The 17,059-nt window shown below is 39.1% G+C and overlaps 2 protein-coding genes across 3 annotated transcripts; both read left to right on the forward strand.

Annotated features, from left to right (window-relative positions):
• The first annotated feature begins 198 nt into the window (after nucleotides 1-198).
• Nucleotides 199-6,341, forward strand: pigs (phosphatidylinositol glycan anchor biosynthesis, class S). The gene is made up of 12 exons (XM_081390441.1): nucleotides 199-279; nucleotides 565-704; nucleotides 1,180-1,291; nucleotides 1,390-1,479; nucleotides 2,248-2,339; nucleotides 2,418-2,655; nucleotides 2,721-2,863; nucleotides 3,798-3,912; nucleotides 4,007-4,152; nucleotides 5,042-5,142; nucleotides 5,250-5,460; nucleotides 5,574-6,341. The coding sequence occupies exons 1-12, from the start codon at nucleotides 261-263 to the stop codon at nucleotides 5,850-5,852; spliced, it is 1,686 nt and encodes a 561-aa protein (XP_081246567.1). The 5' UTR covers nucleotides 199-260; the 3' UTR covers nucleotides 5,853-6,341.
• A 4,212-nt stretch (nucleotides 6,342-10,553) lies between these two features.
• srsf1b (serine and arginine rich splicing factor 1b) lies at nucleotides 10,554-16,862 on the forward strand. Of its 2 annotated transcripts, XR_014031997.1 has the most exons (5): nucleotides 10,554-10,954; nucleotides 11,447-11,634; nucleotides 14,244-14,416; nucleotides 14,746-15,563; nucleotides 16,237-16,862. XR_014031997.1 is itself a non-coding variant. In XM_081391399.1 (4 exons), exons 1-4 carry the CDS (start codon nucleotides 10,764-10,766, stop codon nucleotides 14,932-14,934), a joined length of 741 nt encoding a protein of 246 aa, XP_081247525.1. In that variant the 5' UTR covers nucleotides 10,558-10,763; the 3' UTR covers nucleotides 14,935-16,861. The 2 variants fall into 2 exon arrangements, 1 of the variants encoding a protein (XP_081247525.1); XM_081391399.1 differs by having other exon boundaries at nucleotides 10,558-10,954; nucleotides 14,746-16,861.
• Nucleotides 16,863-17,059: the final 197 nt, after the last annotated feature.

A 17,059-nucleotide genomic window follows, 5' to 3' on the forward strand; every position in this document is an offset into this window, starting at 1 on the left:
ATGTAAGTTATACAGGTTTAGAACGACATGAGGGTTCTGAAGACATAATTTTAATTTTGAGGGTGAACTAACCCTAAAAGTGGCATAATTTATTAACTGCATGCATACCGGAAGAAAAACGAATAGGCTTTTTAAGGGAGAGTAAAATTACACTAAACCCGCCCCTTTTAACTCTGATTGGAAGACTCAGTGCCTTCTAGCGTCTGATTGGATAGAATCGACCAATCGCGTGCCATGCGGTAGTCATTTCACACACAGCAATGGCAGCACTGCAGCTTGGTGAGTCTTGTGCATTCATTCAAAACGATTTCCTCATTTTGCTCTCTGTTGTAGTGTTCACGTATTTTTCTCACGAATTTCCATTTATGAGTGCATGACACTAAAGCCAAATGTCAGCGTCTCGTTAGCTTAGTTATTTTAAGCTCTGGTTCATGTTGACATGGCAGTGTTGGGTCACTCGCTATGTTTTCTGTGAATGAAAATGGCATGCCTGTGTTTACCACAGTTTGAATGTGCAGTCCCTATTTAGTATCATTCCCTAGTATTTCCTTTTGGTTATTCCAGAAAAGCAGCGAGGTCGATATGCTGCTCTTGCCATCGCTGCAGTGGTCACTCTTGTGGGCATCCCGCTATGGTGGAAGACCACACAGACCTACCGCGCCTGGCTGCCTTTCTCTGAGATCAGCGAACTCGACAGCCTCCAGGTGACAGACACGGCATCCTTCTTCAAGTCAGAATCAGCAGACGAGTTTTAAGGGATAGTTCACCAAAAAATGAGAATTACCCCATGATTTACTCGCATCATAGGTTTATATGACATTCGTCTTTCAGGCGAATACAATCGGAGTTATATTAAAAAATGTCCTGTTCTTCCAAGCTTTATGGCAGTGAATGGCCGTTTATGTTTTGAAGTCCATAAAAGTGCATCCATCCATCATAAAAGTGCCCCACATGGCTCTGGGGGGTTAATAAAGGCCTTCTAAAATGCATGTTTGAGCTGTTTTAACTGAAATCATCTTGCACTGATATAGCTTAAAATATGTCAGTGCCACTGGTTTTGTCTCAAGATGCACACCAGTAATGTTTTTTTAAAGCATGTTTATAAAATCTACTTGTCTGTGAAACCGGGCCTATAAATTCATAAATTTTACATCATCATGTCACGTGTGTGTTTAACAGCTCCAGCTAAGTGTTGATATCGAGGTGGTCTTCTCTCGGGGAACACTGACCCCAGAACAGCAGAAAAAGCTTCCACTCAGTCATGTCAATGAAAAGGAGCACCAGATTGATGGTAAGTGATGTGTTTCTGTTCAGAAGTTTCATCATAAAACAAGCAATAAACACAAAGAACTGAGATTCTGATATCCAAAATGCATTTTTCATCTCCAGCTAAAACAGGTTTGAAGTACAAGTATGAAGCCAGATATCGCACTGCCACTATAATGGAGGAAGACGCCTTGAATCAGCCCACTGCTTCAGGTTGAGTGGATTTATTGTTGCTAGTTATTTCTCTGGGGTGTACAAATAAACACTTTTTGTGTGGGGGTTTATTATGGAAGCTTGCTTTCTGCCACAGAATATCACACAATTGAGACCTTTTTTCTTGCAGTTGCGAGTTTCCATTTCACAATTCTGACTTTTTTTCTCAGAATTGTGAGTTTATATCTCTCAGAATTGTCAGTATTTTTTTCCCAAAGAATTGGACATTTAACTCAATTGTGAGTTGCAATTTTGCAATTCTGAGAAAAAAAGTCTGAATTGTTAGATGTAAACACGCAATTGTGAGATAAAACGTCATAATTGTCTTTTACATTTATTTATTCCGTGGCGGAAACAAGCTCCCATTGGATATTGGACAGAATTCTTTTTGAAAATTGACAGTGGTACTTCAACATTTTATATATGTAGCAAGGACATGATTATTATTATAATTTTTTTAAATATATATATGTCGGGGGTGCCCATGAGGCTATCATCTCTGACATTTAATCACTATTTGATTATACCATTTTATTATGTTAATGAGGATATATTGACAGATTACAGAATATAAAAAAAATGGTAAGCTTTTATTTTGTTTCAGCAATGCCAACTGAATGAAGAACAATTGTAATACATATTATTATTATTATTATTAATAATAATAATATTTGTTGAGTTATTCTAAACAATGGTTAATTTAATTGTTATTCTATATTGCTCAATATATTGCTGAAATTTCTATCCCATTTACTTCTCCCTTCATAGAGGCAGATCTATCCCTACACATGCTCACTGAGAGCTCTTGTGGGTCTGTGGTTGTGTATGTGATCCCTGAGTCCTCCACTTTATTACCAAAGGTAAGATTCAGAGCATTTATATACAGTATTTATTCAAAGAAAACACCTTCAAAGCTCATTCTGGCCTTCTACTTTCAGGATGTGAAAGTGTACGTGGGGCAACGACGCACTGCGTTGCTGCGTTCTGCTCCTTTTAAAACGTCGTGGAGTCTGAAGGAAGTCCTATCAAATCTGGACCCGCGAGTGGAGCAGGTAGTGAGCACCATGTCCTTCAGTCACCAGGATATTGTAGCTGCTCTGAGCGACCGTGTCCGAATGCCTAAAGTGACTAAGGAGAGCATGGCAGACAGCATGAGGGCCATCAAATCTAGTCCAGGTGAGTATTCGCTTTCAGTTTGGCTTGTTTCATAAGCTTCATAATCTAATTTGGCTTTCTCTTAGGCTACGAGATCACATTCAGTCTGCTCAACCCAGACCCAAAGTCGCACAGTCTTCACTGGGACATCGAAGGCGCCCTTCATAGCTACATTCAGCCTTTATTGGACAAACTTGCCCCTATAGCCAACTTTTCAGTGGACTCTCAGGTACTTGTTGTTTGCCTGGAGGGCTGGGTGGGACTTTAGGGTTAGGGACGGTATAACCTCCAACCCATAGAGAATTTGCTTTACTGTTTATATCACAACGGTTTTATTTTTGCAGCTTTTAGAGCTTCCTTGTGTTTTCTGAACAATGGATAAACATGGAGTAATACAAAATATACATAGCAGAAGATATTTATAACAGCTTTACTGATCCTCATCCAGTCATCATTTAGAGTCAGAAATCAGCATATCAGAATGATTTCTGAAGGACACTGAAAACTGGAGTAATGATGCTGAAAATTCAGCTTTACCATCACAGGAATAAATGACGTTTTAAAATATGTTAAAATAGAAAAAACAATGACTGATATTTGAAATTGTAATATTTCAGAACGTTTGTGTCTTACTGTATTTTTGATCGAATAAATGCAGCCTTAGTGAGTAGAAAAGACTTCTTTCAACAATGTTAATCTTAATTATTTGACCAAATTTGCACTGATGCCAGATTTATCATTCCTTTCTAGTGAATAAATATGAAATAATATTTGTTTTATTTCATCAACTTTTAAATAAACATTAAAGCTTTTATTTATGGTAGCACCTTTTAAAAACAGTGTTCACAGAAGGGAAAGAACAACATACGTACACACACATAGAAATAAGATACAAAATTAAATAGAATAAAAAAATATTCAAATAAAATGAATTTCATTTGGTTTAATTTCATTTCAATTCATTTACACTTAATTAAGAAGTAGGTGTTAACTTAACTGTGTTTACATAATGCATAAACATTTTCTTTCCTTGAGTGTCCAGCAAAAATAATTGTCATAATATATATACCTTGTATATTATCACAGTACTTCGTGATATAATATTTTGGACATACCGCCTACCTGAAACTCTCAGCTGCTATTTGTATGTTTGTTCTTTTCAGATTCTGTATTATGCGGTTCTGGGTGTGAACCCTCGTTTCGACAACAGTGTGTCAGCCTATACACTCAGTGCAGACAGCCTGTCACATGTTATCAACCCCGTTGAAGCCAGACTAGGTGAGATTTGACCTTTCATTGATGAGAAATTATCTTAATGGACAGTTTCTATGCTTATTTACATTTACACAAATTGTTCTTGTCTTTCACGCAGGTTCCAATGCTGCTTCCTCTAACCCTGTCCTGAACTTCCTGCTGTATGTGCCCGATGCCCACCACTCTCCTCTCTTCATCAGAGATCACAGCAAAAAGGAGGTTCCCTCGAACGCCTTTCACAGCCCTCGTTGGGGAGGCATCATGGTACTCTCCACATGAATTCAAGGGGTTATGAAAGGCATTTTCATATATTTATGTTTCTGGAGGTTTTTGCATCAAAATGGTTCAAATATTTCTCTTATTTTCACAAACTCTTTATTTCTGGGGTGCATGTGAGACGTGTGTTTTGATGCTTGTGATAGCCAGCGCTGTAATAGAGCCGAATAGAGTCAGATTAAAACGAACCAATGCTACCACAACGATCCCCAGTCGACACTCTTGTGATTAATGAAAAGGCATGAGTTGTTTCGAACACATCCTTTTGATTTAGGCATATTAAGGGCCGTGTAGAGCACAATTGTCATTTCGAATCTTGACGTTTCAGAAGGGTAGAAAACCTGTGTGGTATGAAACTTGTAGTATGTTTGTACTGTAGATTAACCTCTTATATGTGTAAATATCAAGGACATTTTGATTTTCCATTTCATGATTCATTTAAAGTCGGCATGAAACGGAAGTTGCAATAGTCTTTTCTTTCCTATTGTGACAGTGAATATATGAGGGAAAGAGCTTCTCGAGCAAGAAAAATGTAGGGTGGGACTTGATTTTGTCCATGGGGAATTGATTTTATGGTTGTGGTTTGCTGTTGGTCGAGTAAAACACATTATCAGAGAAGAGAAGAGATGTCGCTGCAAGAGGGAGAGGAAGTTACTTTGATTAAGGATCATGAGGGCACATTAATTTAAAGAAGGATGTGCATGGATAATAATTTTATTATAAAACACTGCAATGTTTCATTAAAAAAACAAGTTTTGACTACATGGTGACTTTAAACATTGTGTTGTTCTTGGAAATATTGTGTCTAAATGTGCTGGACATTGGGAACAGGCCTATATTTCAGGGTTGATCATCTATCTGTCATCTACGTCCTCAGGTGTACAATGTAAATGAAATGTATGGACCTGAATCTGAACGTCCCGTCGATATTACCATTGATATGGCTAAAGTGATGGGTGTGTTCTTGGCACAGTTACGGTTAGTGCTTGACCATTTGACTTTACAAATGTTAAAATGCCTAGTTTGCCATGTGAAGGTATTGCATTACACTTACATTTTTTTTCTGTCCTTCTGTCCCTTTTCAGGCTCATGCTGGGGCTGCAGCACACTCGTCCTCCCACAGGCTTTGTGCTTCAGAGTCCCGGCAGCGCTGGACTGGCGGATTGGGAGCTGGACCGACTCCTGTGGAGCCGCAGCGTGGAGAACATCGCCACCGCCAGCACCACCATCACCTCACTAGCTCAGCTCCTCGACCAGATCGGAAACATCGTCATCAATGACAACATTGCAGAGCAGGTGCGCCGTCTAGATGTTCATAGTTCTTCACATAATGAAATCATTCCACTGTAGCGTTTGTCCTGAACAGTAGGAATTGTAAAATGTGCAATTTTGCGATCATTTCTGCGCAGGTTTCCAGCGCAGTGACGTCGCTCCAGTCTGCCGTGGCCGAGTTAGAGACTGGGAACCTGGCTTTTGCGCTCCAGTACAGCAGGGAGGCCATTTTGGCTTCAGAGAGGGCCTTTTTCGACCCCTCTCTTTTGCATCTTCTTTATTTTCCAGACGATCAGAAATTCGCCATCTACATTCCTCTTTTTTTACCCATGTGTGTACCTATTGTACTCTCGCTGCTGAAAATTGTGAGCGAAGCTAAGCAAAGGCGAGCAGATAAGCAAGCCAAAAGAGACTGAGAAACAAGTGTTATATACACATATTAACGGCTGCACCTGCGTGGCATGTTTAAAAACACACTGAGTCATTAAAAGATGATGTGTGTGTGGTGTATATTTAAATCTTATTTATTAGACCAATAGCCTAGCAGTCATCGAGTGAAAAAAAAAAAATGGATGCTGCTTAAATTTACAAAGCAAGGCAACTGTACTGAACAGTGATTGGATGACATGGTTGAATCTGTCTGAGAGGAATTTGTTTTATATCTGCATATTGTGTTGCGTCATATTGTATTGTCCATATCTTGTTTTAACACTGTAACACTCGATCATGATCTGTTTGTGAGGGTTTATTTGGCATATACTGGTTTGTTTTTCAAGGGGTTCATCTTGAGTGGCACGTTCTTTGGGGCAACGTTCATAACAAAAATAACTTCTACACTGTAAAAAAAATAATAATTGCGGCATTGTTTAAGACATTTAAATTACATTAAACTTACTTTAAAAATTTAGTTGAAGCTTGTATAACTTAAAGTTGAAAGTAATTTTGATGAGTTAAAGCAATGTAAAAACATGTCACAACTTACTGATCATCTAATTTTTAGATGATCTAAAAAGATCATTAAGATGATCTGGGTCAGAAAATCAGTTAGTATATGGTGTGACCACCATTTGTCTCACCACCATTTGCCTCACGCAGTGTAACATCTCCTTTGCATAGAGTTGATCAGGTTGTTGATGTCTGTGGAATGTTGGTCCACACCTCTTCAATGGCTGTGCGAAGTTTCTGGATATTGGCAGGATCTTGAACATGCTGTTGTATATGCCGATCCAGAGCATCCCAAACATGCTTAATGGATGACATGTCCGGTGAGTATGCTGGCTATGCAAGAACTGGGATGTTTTCAGCTTGTGTACAGATCCTTGTAACATGGGGCCATGCATTATCATGTTGCAACATTAAGGGTTTGGTCGTGGATGAATGGCACAACAATGGACCTCAGGATCTCGTCACGGTATCTCTGCATTCAAAATGCCATCAATAAAATGCACCTGTGTTCGTTGTCCATAACATACGCCTGCCCATACCATAACCCCACCGCCACCATGGGCCACTCGATCCACAACGTTGACATCAGCAAACCACTCTCCCACACAACGCTATACATGCTGTCTGCCATCTGCCCTGTTCAGTGAAAACCGGGATTCATCCGTGAAGAGAACACCTCTCCAAAGTGCCAGATACCATCGAATGTCACATTTGCCCAATCAAGTTGGTTACGACGACGACGAACTGCAGTCAGGTCGAGACCCCTATGAGGACGACGAGCATGCAGATGAGCTTCCCTGAGACGGTTTCTGACAGTTTGTGCAGAAATTCTTTAGTTATGCAAATCGATTGTTGCAGCAGCTGTCCGTGTGGCTAGTCTCAGACGATCTTGGAGGTGAAGATGCTGGATGTGGAGGTCCTGGGCTGGTGTGGTAACACGTGGTCTGCGGTTGTGAGGCCGGTTGGATGTACTGCCAAATTCTCTGAAACGCCTTTGGAGATGGCTTATGGTAGAGAAATGAACATTCAATTCATGGGCAACTGCTGTGGTGGACATTCCTGCAGTCAGCATGCCAATTGCACGCTCCTTCAAAACTTGCGACATCTGTGGCATTGTGCTGTGTGATAAAACTGCACATTTTAGAGTGGCCTTTTATTGTGGCCAGCCTAAGGCACACCTGTGCAATAATCATGCTGTCTAATCAGCGTCTTGATATGCCACACCTGTGAGGTCGATGGATTATCTTGGCAAAGGAGAAGTGCTCACTAACACAGATTTAGACAGATTTGTGAACAATATTTGAGAGCCTTTTGTGTACATAGAAAAAGTCTTAGATCTTTCTAAGTTCAGTTCATGAGTTCAGGGGCCTGTTTCAATAAGGAGGTTCAACCAGCTCTGAGTTAAAACTTGAACTCTGAGTTGACTTACCCTGAGATGGGAAACTCTGAGTTTTTGGTTACAGAACAGCTGAAATTAGTTAGTTCAATCAACTCTGAGTTGACTGACTCTGAGTTAAGCGTGTGCACCACAACTATAAAAAGCCATTATCAATGGAGCACAGATATTATGAGTCACCATGACAACAGCGCCAGACAAAAAGAGGTCTTCATATTTCTCACCAGCAGAACTGGATGAGCTTCTGCAAGCATATGGAGAGTACGAACATTATTTCGTTTATAAGTTTACATTTTAATTACTGTTATACATTGATGGGTGTAATTAATTACCAAGTAATCTAAATACTGTAATTTAATTAAAGGGATTACTCTTAATTATTCTGTAATTTAAAGTTAAATCTGATGTAATTGTATTAGACTATAGAACAATTATGTGTAGGCTATTTAAAATACATTTTTAAAAGTTATATTTTTAATGTAACCTTCTCCCTCTACACACTTTGGTCAATTCAAGAATAATTCATGCAATTGTATATTGTTTATTTGAAAGCATTAAAAGTGCTGTTTCTTGTCTCTCCTTGTATTGTTCAAGTGTTTAAGGTTGACATGGGATTTAGTAATTAGTAATAAGTAGACCAATAAATTCTATAGATAGTCATTATTATATTAATCTAATTACACTGTTGAAGATGTCATTTGTTGTCACAGTTAGTAATACAAGTAACTTACCCAACTGTTATAATACCAGAGGTGAAACTGGAAGAACAGTATGTTATTCAACCTAATTTTAATTTGCATGTAGGTGCAATCCTGCAGGCATTAAAATAACATGGCAGCAGCTGAAAATTAAATATAAAAACATAATTCAGTCAAGTAAGGCTTGAGCATATCATGGGTGTAGGCTACCTGACTTTACAAACATTTGACATATTAAATAACTAAATAGCATCCAGTGTCTAGCAGCGCAGCAGCATTTTTGGCTGAGGGAATTCCTGGACGGACTTCAGAGCCAGTCACTCCCGAAGATCCAAGGGCCTTCATAAAATGTAAAAGGTTTACATATGTGTTATTTTTTATATAGGCTATTTTTTATATTTCCATTTATTTTACTTTGGGTTAGGATTTTTGTTGGTCCCAATAGATTCTGATGGTAATATCTGTCTTTTGGAGCCTCCTGTCCCAACAGAAGCCCAGGCAGTTGTAAGTCACTGACTCAATACACCAGAAATTATGACAAATAGTGTTATAAAGTGCACTCAACCAAATGCTCATCACATGGGGATAAAGAGTTTCTGCTGCCACAGAGAGGCCTACAGAGGTAATGTTAACATTATGTGTCTACACATCAAACAATCTACACATTCAGATTTTTTCACATTTTTATGTGGAGTAGCCTATAGAATCTAAGTATAAACGGGTATTCTTATCTCTCCCCCCGCCCCCTGAGTGTGGAAGAACAGCAGGACGGTCCATCAACTTCTGGTGCACAGATGAACAGTTCAGTGATTTCCAGTAAATGCCACAGTTTAATTCTGTAGAATTTGTTTAGAACTACATTCTGTAACTCTAATCTACTACTGTATTTTCAGTTGCCAGTTAAGGAGTTCTATAGACTTCATCTTATTAAAAAAAAAAAAAAAAAAAAAAATATTAATAAAAATGTACAGAAAGAATGAATGAGGTGTTTAAACACCACTTCCACTTTAAAAAAGGGGAGGAGACCGAAAGAAACTCTGGGTTTACCCAAGAAAACCTGCTCCCGACCAGGTTAAGTTCACAGAGTAAGTTACCATGGTAACTGACTCTGAGTATAAGTTACCTCTCTTTCAGAAACGGGCTTGACTTACTCTGCTTTCTCAGGTTTAACATACCTCCCATTCTGAAACAGAAAACTCAGAGTTTCCCTCATTTCAGGGTTAACATACTCAGAGTTTTCACTTAACCTCCTTTCTGAAACAGGCCCCAGCTCATGAAAAATAGGGGCAAAAACAAAAAATGTTGCGTTTATAATTTTGTTCAGTGTAAATACCAGAATAGGGACATTGGTTTTAAGAAAACTATGATTTCCAACTCATTATATAAGCGGGGTTGTAAATCCACCCCCTTCAAACTAAATACATAATTAGATTTTAAAAGAATAAATTAATAAAAATGACATTAAAATTAATTTAACAGTACTATAGTGAGTAGAAAAAGTAAATCAATAGAAACAAAATATTTTACAAATAGCATGTTAAATTGGTGTAATATAGAACACCAAATAAAATTGGCCTAAATTGGGTCTTTTAACATGAAAATGTATAGCTGCCTTTTAAATTTTAGGATTGCGGTCCCTCGCTTTAGGATGATCATATTTGGGGGTCCCTGGCATCTAAAAATTTGAAACCCCCTGAACTAGATAATAAAGAAGCAGCAAATATGACAATGAGAAATTGGCGTGTTTTAATATGTTGCCAGAATATTCTCATGATGGTGTCCAAAAATAAAGCTGTTCATCATACAAAATGATAGAATGGCCGTATCTAGCTAGATTCATACCAAGGATGTTGAGCAGTTTTATCCTTACATAACGTTACATGCGCCACACATGGGGTTCCAACCTTAGGTAAGTAAGCACGGGTTTATAAACTCGGATAAAATTGATGCAGATATACCAATTGTGAAGTCGATCAAATTCGCTCTTTGCAAATGCAATGTAAAATAATCTGCACTTTTAAAAGCAGCCGAATTACTGCCAAGCGCTTTTATCCTTCCGCGCGGCGTCGCCCCTCCCCCTCCGCGCAGTCGCGAGCGTGTGGTGAATGAAGGGACGTCGCCATATTGTTAGGGATCTTATTGTTTTTTTATACTTGGAAAATAATAGTTTTGAAGATAATCTGGCACTTTAGTTTGTGAATTTATTTAGATCCAGCAGCGCTAACGGATTTCTTTCATATCACTGACGGACAAATTATCTACGTCGTTGGCGTAACTTCTGCCTAAAGATGTCTGGCGGTGTAATTCGAGGGCCTGCAGGGAACAACGACTGTCGGATTTACGTGGGTAATTTACCCCCCGATATTCGCACCAAGGACGTAGAGGATGTGTTTTATAAATACGGAGCCATTAGGGATATCGATCTTAAAAACAGAAGAGGAGGTCCACCGTTTGCATTCGTGGAGTTCGAGGACCCGAGGTAATGTTAACGTTAAACACGCAAACCCAGCTTGCCCTGAATCTGCATGTTTATGAATTTGGCAACAACAATACAAGACGATGCTGTCGCTTAACACATCATATGCTTTAAATTCGTGTTTTAACGAATTTAAACTTCAAGGTCCTCTAAATAAAGGACTCTTTTAAAGCACGCGAACTTGTCAGTCAGGTCATAACACGGGAAGTAACGTTAACGTATTATGGATGGATGGAGGGAGGGTTAAATAATGGATCTATATCAGCTCAACCATAATTCTGAGAGGTATGCAAAACTCTCAAATATTCAGTGTACTTAGAAGTGCTCTGTAGAAATGCTCAGAATTTTGCCTGAAATACCTTTTCCAAACATGCCAACATGTTTTGATCCTGTGAGTATTTCTGCGCATGCGCAAACGATCTTCTTGCGTGAGAACCATGAGGATTATTTGTGCATAATTTTTCTGTCCACTGATTTTTTCTTTTATGTCTGCAGAGATGCAGAGGATGCTGTTTATGGACGAGATGGCTATGACTATGACGGCTATCGTCTTCGAGTGGAGTTCCCAAGAAGTGGCAGGGGAGGTGGAAGAGGTGGAGGTGGTGGTGGTGGTGGCGTTGGAGCTCCCAGAGGCAGATATGGCCCTCCATCCAGGCGTTCGGAGTACAGGGTCATAGTGTCAGGTGAGGGAATGGGCAGTACATCTTTGTCATGTGACATAGGGTGCTGCTTTCACACTTGGTTCGATCGCTTGGTCCGAACTTGAGTTTGATTGCTCGCACCTTCTGTACTTCACACAGGGCTCCAGACTGCGAATAAATGATCATGATTTGAGACCTTTTTTCCTAGCGGCGTGACAAAATTTTGTTAAGAGTTCGCACTAGCATTGACCAACTGTTAAGAGCTGCCTTTTATGTTGCATATGAGAAACACAAAACGACAATCAAAACAAAAGTGAAACGAAACTGTGCTACTCGTTTGAGCTGCGCAGTGTGGACCTATACAGCGCATCGCAAACTCAGAGCCGGTTTACTCACGGGCCGATCTCGATCACGCGACAGCGTTACTACACAGTAGAATTAATAACATCGCAGCGAGAAACAACGCTGATGTGGAAACCAGAAGAAGCATTGTGCCATGAACGAACAAATTATAGAATTATTTATAATAAATGTTTTGGAGAAAAACATAATGTGTCATATTTGCCAGGGGTGTCATTAATTCTGACCACAACTGTATGTACTGCAGATGTTATAAACAACACTCAAGGTGAGCAGAAATTAGATATACATTCTCTTTGCTTGAAGTGCGCCAGTCCCGCTTTTCAGGAAAGTGAGTGACAGAACACACAGGTTTATGAAATCATACGTCATCGATAGTGGTTTACTTCCATGGTTTAGTACGATTCGATTCAAATCGGCAGCAAGTCGTACAGGATTTCAGTTTTTAAAGCAGACTGGTATATAAAACAGTGCCAGTGTTCAATTGAAATATTGGCAAGATTGTTTCTCATGTTTGGCCTTGACTTTTAATTTGACAGCCCAGATTTACGTGAGCTCCCATTCTCCAACTTCATTAGTTTACCGTCTTAGTTTAACAGTTCTGTGTAATAACTGAAAGACAAATGTTTTTTCACATACTGTGAGAATTTTAAACAAATTTTTGAAAAATGTAATGCCATGAGCCTCACGAACCTCTGTGAATCCCGCTGATAGATCTTCTTGTGTGCATAGCCTGTGTGAACTCTGTGTACTTGGTCTGTTTGTGTGGAGGATTCAATCCGTGTGAATCGGATGCAGACAGGAGAGTTCGGCTGTCACTGGAGATGCAAGAGCAAGCGACTTTAAATCTTTGATTTGAAACTATGCTGTGCTACATCTAGTTTTCTGCTATGTCATATTTACTGTGTACTGTATTTAAAATTACTTTTACCTGATCTTTGAGAAAATACAATTCCCAGTGCACACGACTAATTTCATTACCGTTTTAAATGGAAATTTGGCAACTTGAGGGAAAATTAAATGATTTTCCGCTGCAGATATACACTTTACAAAATATGTTAATTTCAAGATGTAACATTAACATGACAGTAATTTAAATGTAAAAATATAAAGCACTGGCACATCCCTAGTGCACACCAGATTACTGCACTTTTGGTTACAGTGTTTACTAGGGCTGGGTTTCGACACGCATTCCACAGTTCGATTTCGAATTTTGATTTTGGATATATATCAGGTACAGTACATAGTAAATCTTCTCAAGGGAAAAGGGAAGAAAATCTGTAATGTTGTAAACAGTCAGTTGATACTACATTACTAGAATATTGAAGGTTAAAATGAACTGATTTGTATGCAAACACTTAAATTACAAACAAGGAAGTTTTTATAATAATAGTTATAATACTAACTATATAATTACATAATTATATTTCTACTCCAATTCGTCTTTTGATATTTAAACATTTAAATGGTGGCTGTGACGTGATACAGATTTCGGTAAGTTGTACTGTATCTTTCAACATTTCAACAACCTTCTGATGTTCATTCATGTTTGTTTCGTGCTGTAACTAGTAGTAAAGCTGAAGAGATGATCAGTTCACGTGCGCTCCACGCTGCCGCTTCGCTTGAACTGAGGCGCTACAGCATGACGCCACATTAAAGAGCGCCAAAACGGTATTTATTGTTTGAATTTCATAATAAAATGGACCAAATGTGAACACTGTGACTTTGTTTCATATCAAAAGTAACAGCATAAAGCGTATTGCGATTTATTGGATGCTACAATGTTTTGTTCATTCATCCACTGAAAACAGCATAGACTAAAAGATCGATTCTGGGATTTAAGAAATCTTGGGAATTTTGTATTTATTTTTATCAATTTTTTTATTTCAACAGATTTTCAAATGATTTATTTGTAATGATTTTTATGAAATATTATGTCAAATTAATATAAATGTAGTTTCAGAAATTGCTACTATCTTTAAATGAAATAGTGCAACATAATAAAGAACCGATATAAAGCTGATATAGACCTGTAAGATATTGGAATTGGGTAAAAATCCATTTCGGTTGACCAATAAACAGCATTCACATCCATAAAGAACTGAACAGTGCAGTCAAACAAACCCAGGTGCACAGGAACAAGCATTTCCTGTCCTACTTCCTCAAACTGGTTTATTCTAAACGATTCCCTTTCATTACTGAAGGCAGTTACTTGCGTTATGATTCTTGAGCTGTTCATAAAAAGAAAGATCTACCTACTTAATGGTTACGATTGTCTTTTTTTTTTCCAGGACTTCCTCCAAGTGGCAGCTGGCAGGACCTTAAGGATCACATGCGTGAAGCAGGTGATGTATGTTATGCTGACGTTTTCCGAGATGGCACCGGCGTTGTGGAGTTTGTGCGCAAAGAAGACATGACCTACGCCGTTCGAAAGCTGGATAACACTAAGTTCCGGTCACATGAGGTAGGTGTGAGTTTGTAAACACAGACCGCCATTGGACAGGACAGGACAGGACAGGGCATAGCTTAAGGATTTGGGAACATCAAGGTAAGCTTGATGTCAGAGACCCATGATGGAGCCACATGGACTAGGAGGATCCATGGAATGGATCTTTTGAATGTAAGTGATTTTGTCAGTGGCCACATATAGAAGGAACTGTAATTTGATGTTGCGCTAAATCTGAAAAAAACTAAAAAAAAAAAACGAATCTATCTTAGATTGAGCCATGAATTAGGAGTAACCTAACATCTGGTAGTTCGTCTTTAGAAAGTGTTGCGTTATGTGTTCCTCAGGGGGAGACGGCTTACATCCGTGTAAAGGTGGATGGCCCGCGCAGCCCCAGTTATGGGCGCTCGCGCTCACGCAGCCGCAGCAGGAGTCGCAGCAGGAGCAACAGCCGCAGTCGCAGCTACTCTCCACGCCGCAGCCGAGGATCACCACGTTACTCGCCCCGCCACAGCCGCTCCCGTTCCCGCACCTAAACATCCACATTGCAGCTAGTTGGCTGGCCACAATCATATACACCCTGTGTCGCCCTCTATTGGACCCACTGTTGTACTTCATTGCTCTTTTGACTCGTTTCGTCTCTTCATTTCCCCCAGTTTGCTATCTCTCATCTTTGGTTTGTTAGCTTTTTTTTATTTTTTTTTATTACTTGACTGTCATTCTGCTAATGACAGCTACATGTAGCTAAGTGGATGTTCCCCTTTCTCTCTTTTCCTCCCCTGTCAATCTTTTTTTGTTGTTGTCGTCTCCTATCCCATGACCCCGTTGTTTGTTTGTCTTGCATTCCCATTTTAACTGGATCTTCATACTCATCCCTTGTACTATATTTGACACAAGGGAAATGTTGAAATGCTTTAAATAGTTGTATTTGGGATGGATTAATTGCTACTGTTTTATTTTGTTAACAATACTTCATTGTTGGCTTTATCTGGGGTGGGAGTATTGTGTTGGAAAACTGTTCTACTTTTACCTTTCCATGTCTTTCTATAGACAACAGAAGAGCAGGATTAAAGAAAGCTTTGGAATAAAGGATTTTGAAGCACAGTTCATTCATATTAGGATATTTGGAGGAGGAGGAGCAGGCATTTCATTTAAGGAGGCAATGGTATGACGGCAAGCGGCTTTAGTCACCTTCAAAAAGGCAGTTGTTGTTTTTCAACAGACTTCCAGTACCCTGGACTGTCTTAGTTCAGTAACACATTAGTTTTGCTTTGCCATTCTTCCTCTCTTCACGACACTCCCCTTCCCCATTTAATTTACCTTTTCTTACTGGTCATTGCTGCTAAGCATGCATGTGTACTGTCTGGATGTTGCAATGCTTGTGCGTACATTAAGACAGCATTGTTTTTTTGGGGGGGTGTTTCGTTTTTAAATCCAAAAACATTTTTTGCCTGTTGTCCAAAATGTACTGGGATTTGGCCACTATTGATCTCCTATGTAGACTTATCACTAGACAAGATAAAGGCTTGCCATGTGCAGTTGTTCTCATGTAAATTGTGTATTTGTCAAGAGAAAGTGTCTGTTTTAGGTTAGTTTTGCTCGTTTTTTCAATTAAATAAGCACAATTTAATGTGTTTAGGAGGTGCTTTAAATTTCTTCTGGAGCATAACATAGTCTGGTATCCTTTTTGTCATTTACACACAAAAAAACGGAAAAATAAATAAATAAAATACCGCTCCTATGATCAATTTATAGAAGCTTTAAATGATAGAAGCTCTTTATTTAGCTGTGATTCTAACTTGTTACCTCCCTCTTTTTGATTTTGCTGGTATTTAAAGGTTTGGATTGGAGGAGGGGCTCACTGTGTCCCGATCCTTGGAGCCGGATCATTGGATCAGTTCAGGATCAGGAGCAGAATTAGGCTTAGGATAAGGATGGATACATACATGGAGCGGGATCAATTTACCGGGAGCGGGAACCATAGGAGAGGATCCCAACCCCAGCCCCGCATTCCCCCCACCAAACCACAGTTAAAGGATACTTGACGTCGTAATTGGCTTCTCTAGAACCAAATTCATTTTTTTCTTTTTCCGTGGAGCCCAAATGATGCGCGCGCAGAAGGGATCCAGGTGCCTCTTTTGTTTTTGTGAGATGAGTTTTTCGGTATAAACAGGAGCAGAGCAAGGAACCAGAAGGCTGGATCAGTTTGGATGGAATCGGCATGAGGAGAGTGGTAAATAGAGGGGAATTAGTGGGAGGGTGGGATAATAGGCACTTTTTGAGGGGGATGCTGTAGTTTATTTAGGGTTTCAAAAAATTACTTTTCAAATAACATTTGTTGGCATTTGCTGTGTTGGCAGTGGTGTTTCTTTGTCCCCACAATTGACTACTTTATATTTCTAAATTGAAGTGTTTTTTTTTCTCTCTTTAACCCTTCTTAAAATAAAGATTGAATGTTCAATTAAAGTGTTTTGTTCTCGTGCTTCATTTTTTTCTAGAAATCAGTAACTTATCTTAGCAGAATCAGTAACTCTAGTATCATTGTAGTATGTAGTGTCTATGAAATGCCTGACACACTAGATTGAGGTAATTTATACAGATGTAAAGTTCCTTTTTGTCAATAAATTTTAAAAAATTAAATTCTATTCGTATGTGTAGTGG

The sequence above is a fragment of the Scardinius erythrophthalmus genome, assembly GCF_964197995.2.
Source record: "Scardinius erythrophthalmus genome assembly, chromosome: 17".
Lineage (NCBI taxonomy): Eukaryota > Metazoa > Chordata > Actinopteri > Cypriniformes > Leuciscidae > Scardinius > Scardinius erythrophthalmus.

Bases quoted from the DNA above. Each gene is read 5' to 3' on its own strand.
- pigs (XM_081390441.1), top strand. The intron at 1,480-2,247 runs GTTGAGTGGATT...CTCCCTTCATAG, and splicing joins GAATCAGCCCACTGCTTCAG to AGGCAGATCTATCCCTACAC. The intron at 3,913-4,006 runs GTGAGATTTGAC...TCTTTCACGCAG, and splicing joins CCCCGTTGAAGCCAGACTAG to GTTCCAATGCTGCTTCCTCT.
- srsf1b (XM_081391399.1), top strand. From the start codon at position 10,764: ATGTCTGGCGGTGTAATTCGAGGGCCTGCAGGGAACAACGACTGTCGG. The intron at 10,955-11,446 runs GTAATGTTAACG...TTATGTCTGCAG, and splicing joins GTGGAGTTCGAGGACCCGAG to AGATGCAGAGGATGCTGTTT. The intron at 14,417-14,745 runs GTAGGTGTGAGT...TGTGTTCCTCAG, and splicing joins CTAAGTTCCGGTCACATGAG to GGGGAGACGGCTTACATCCG.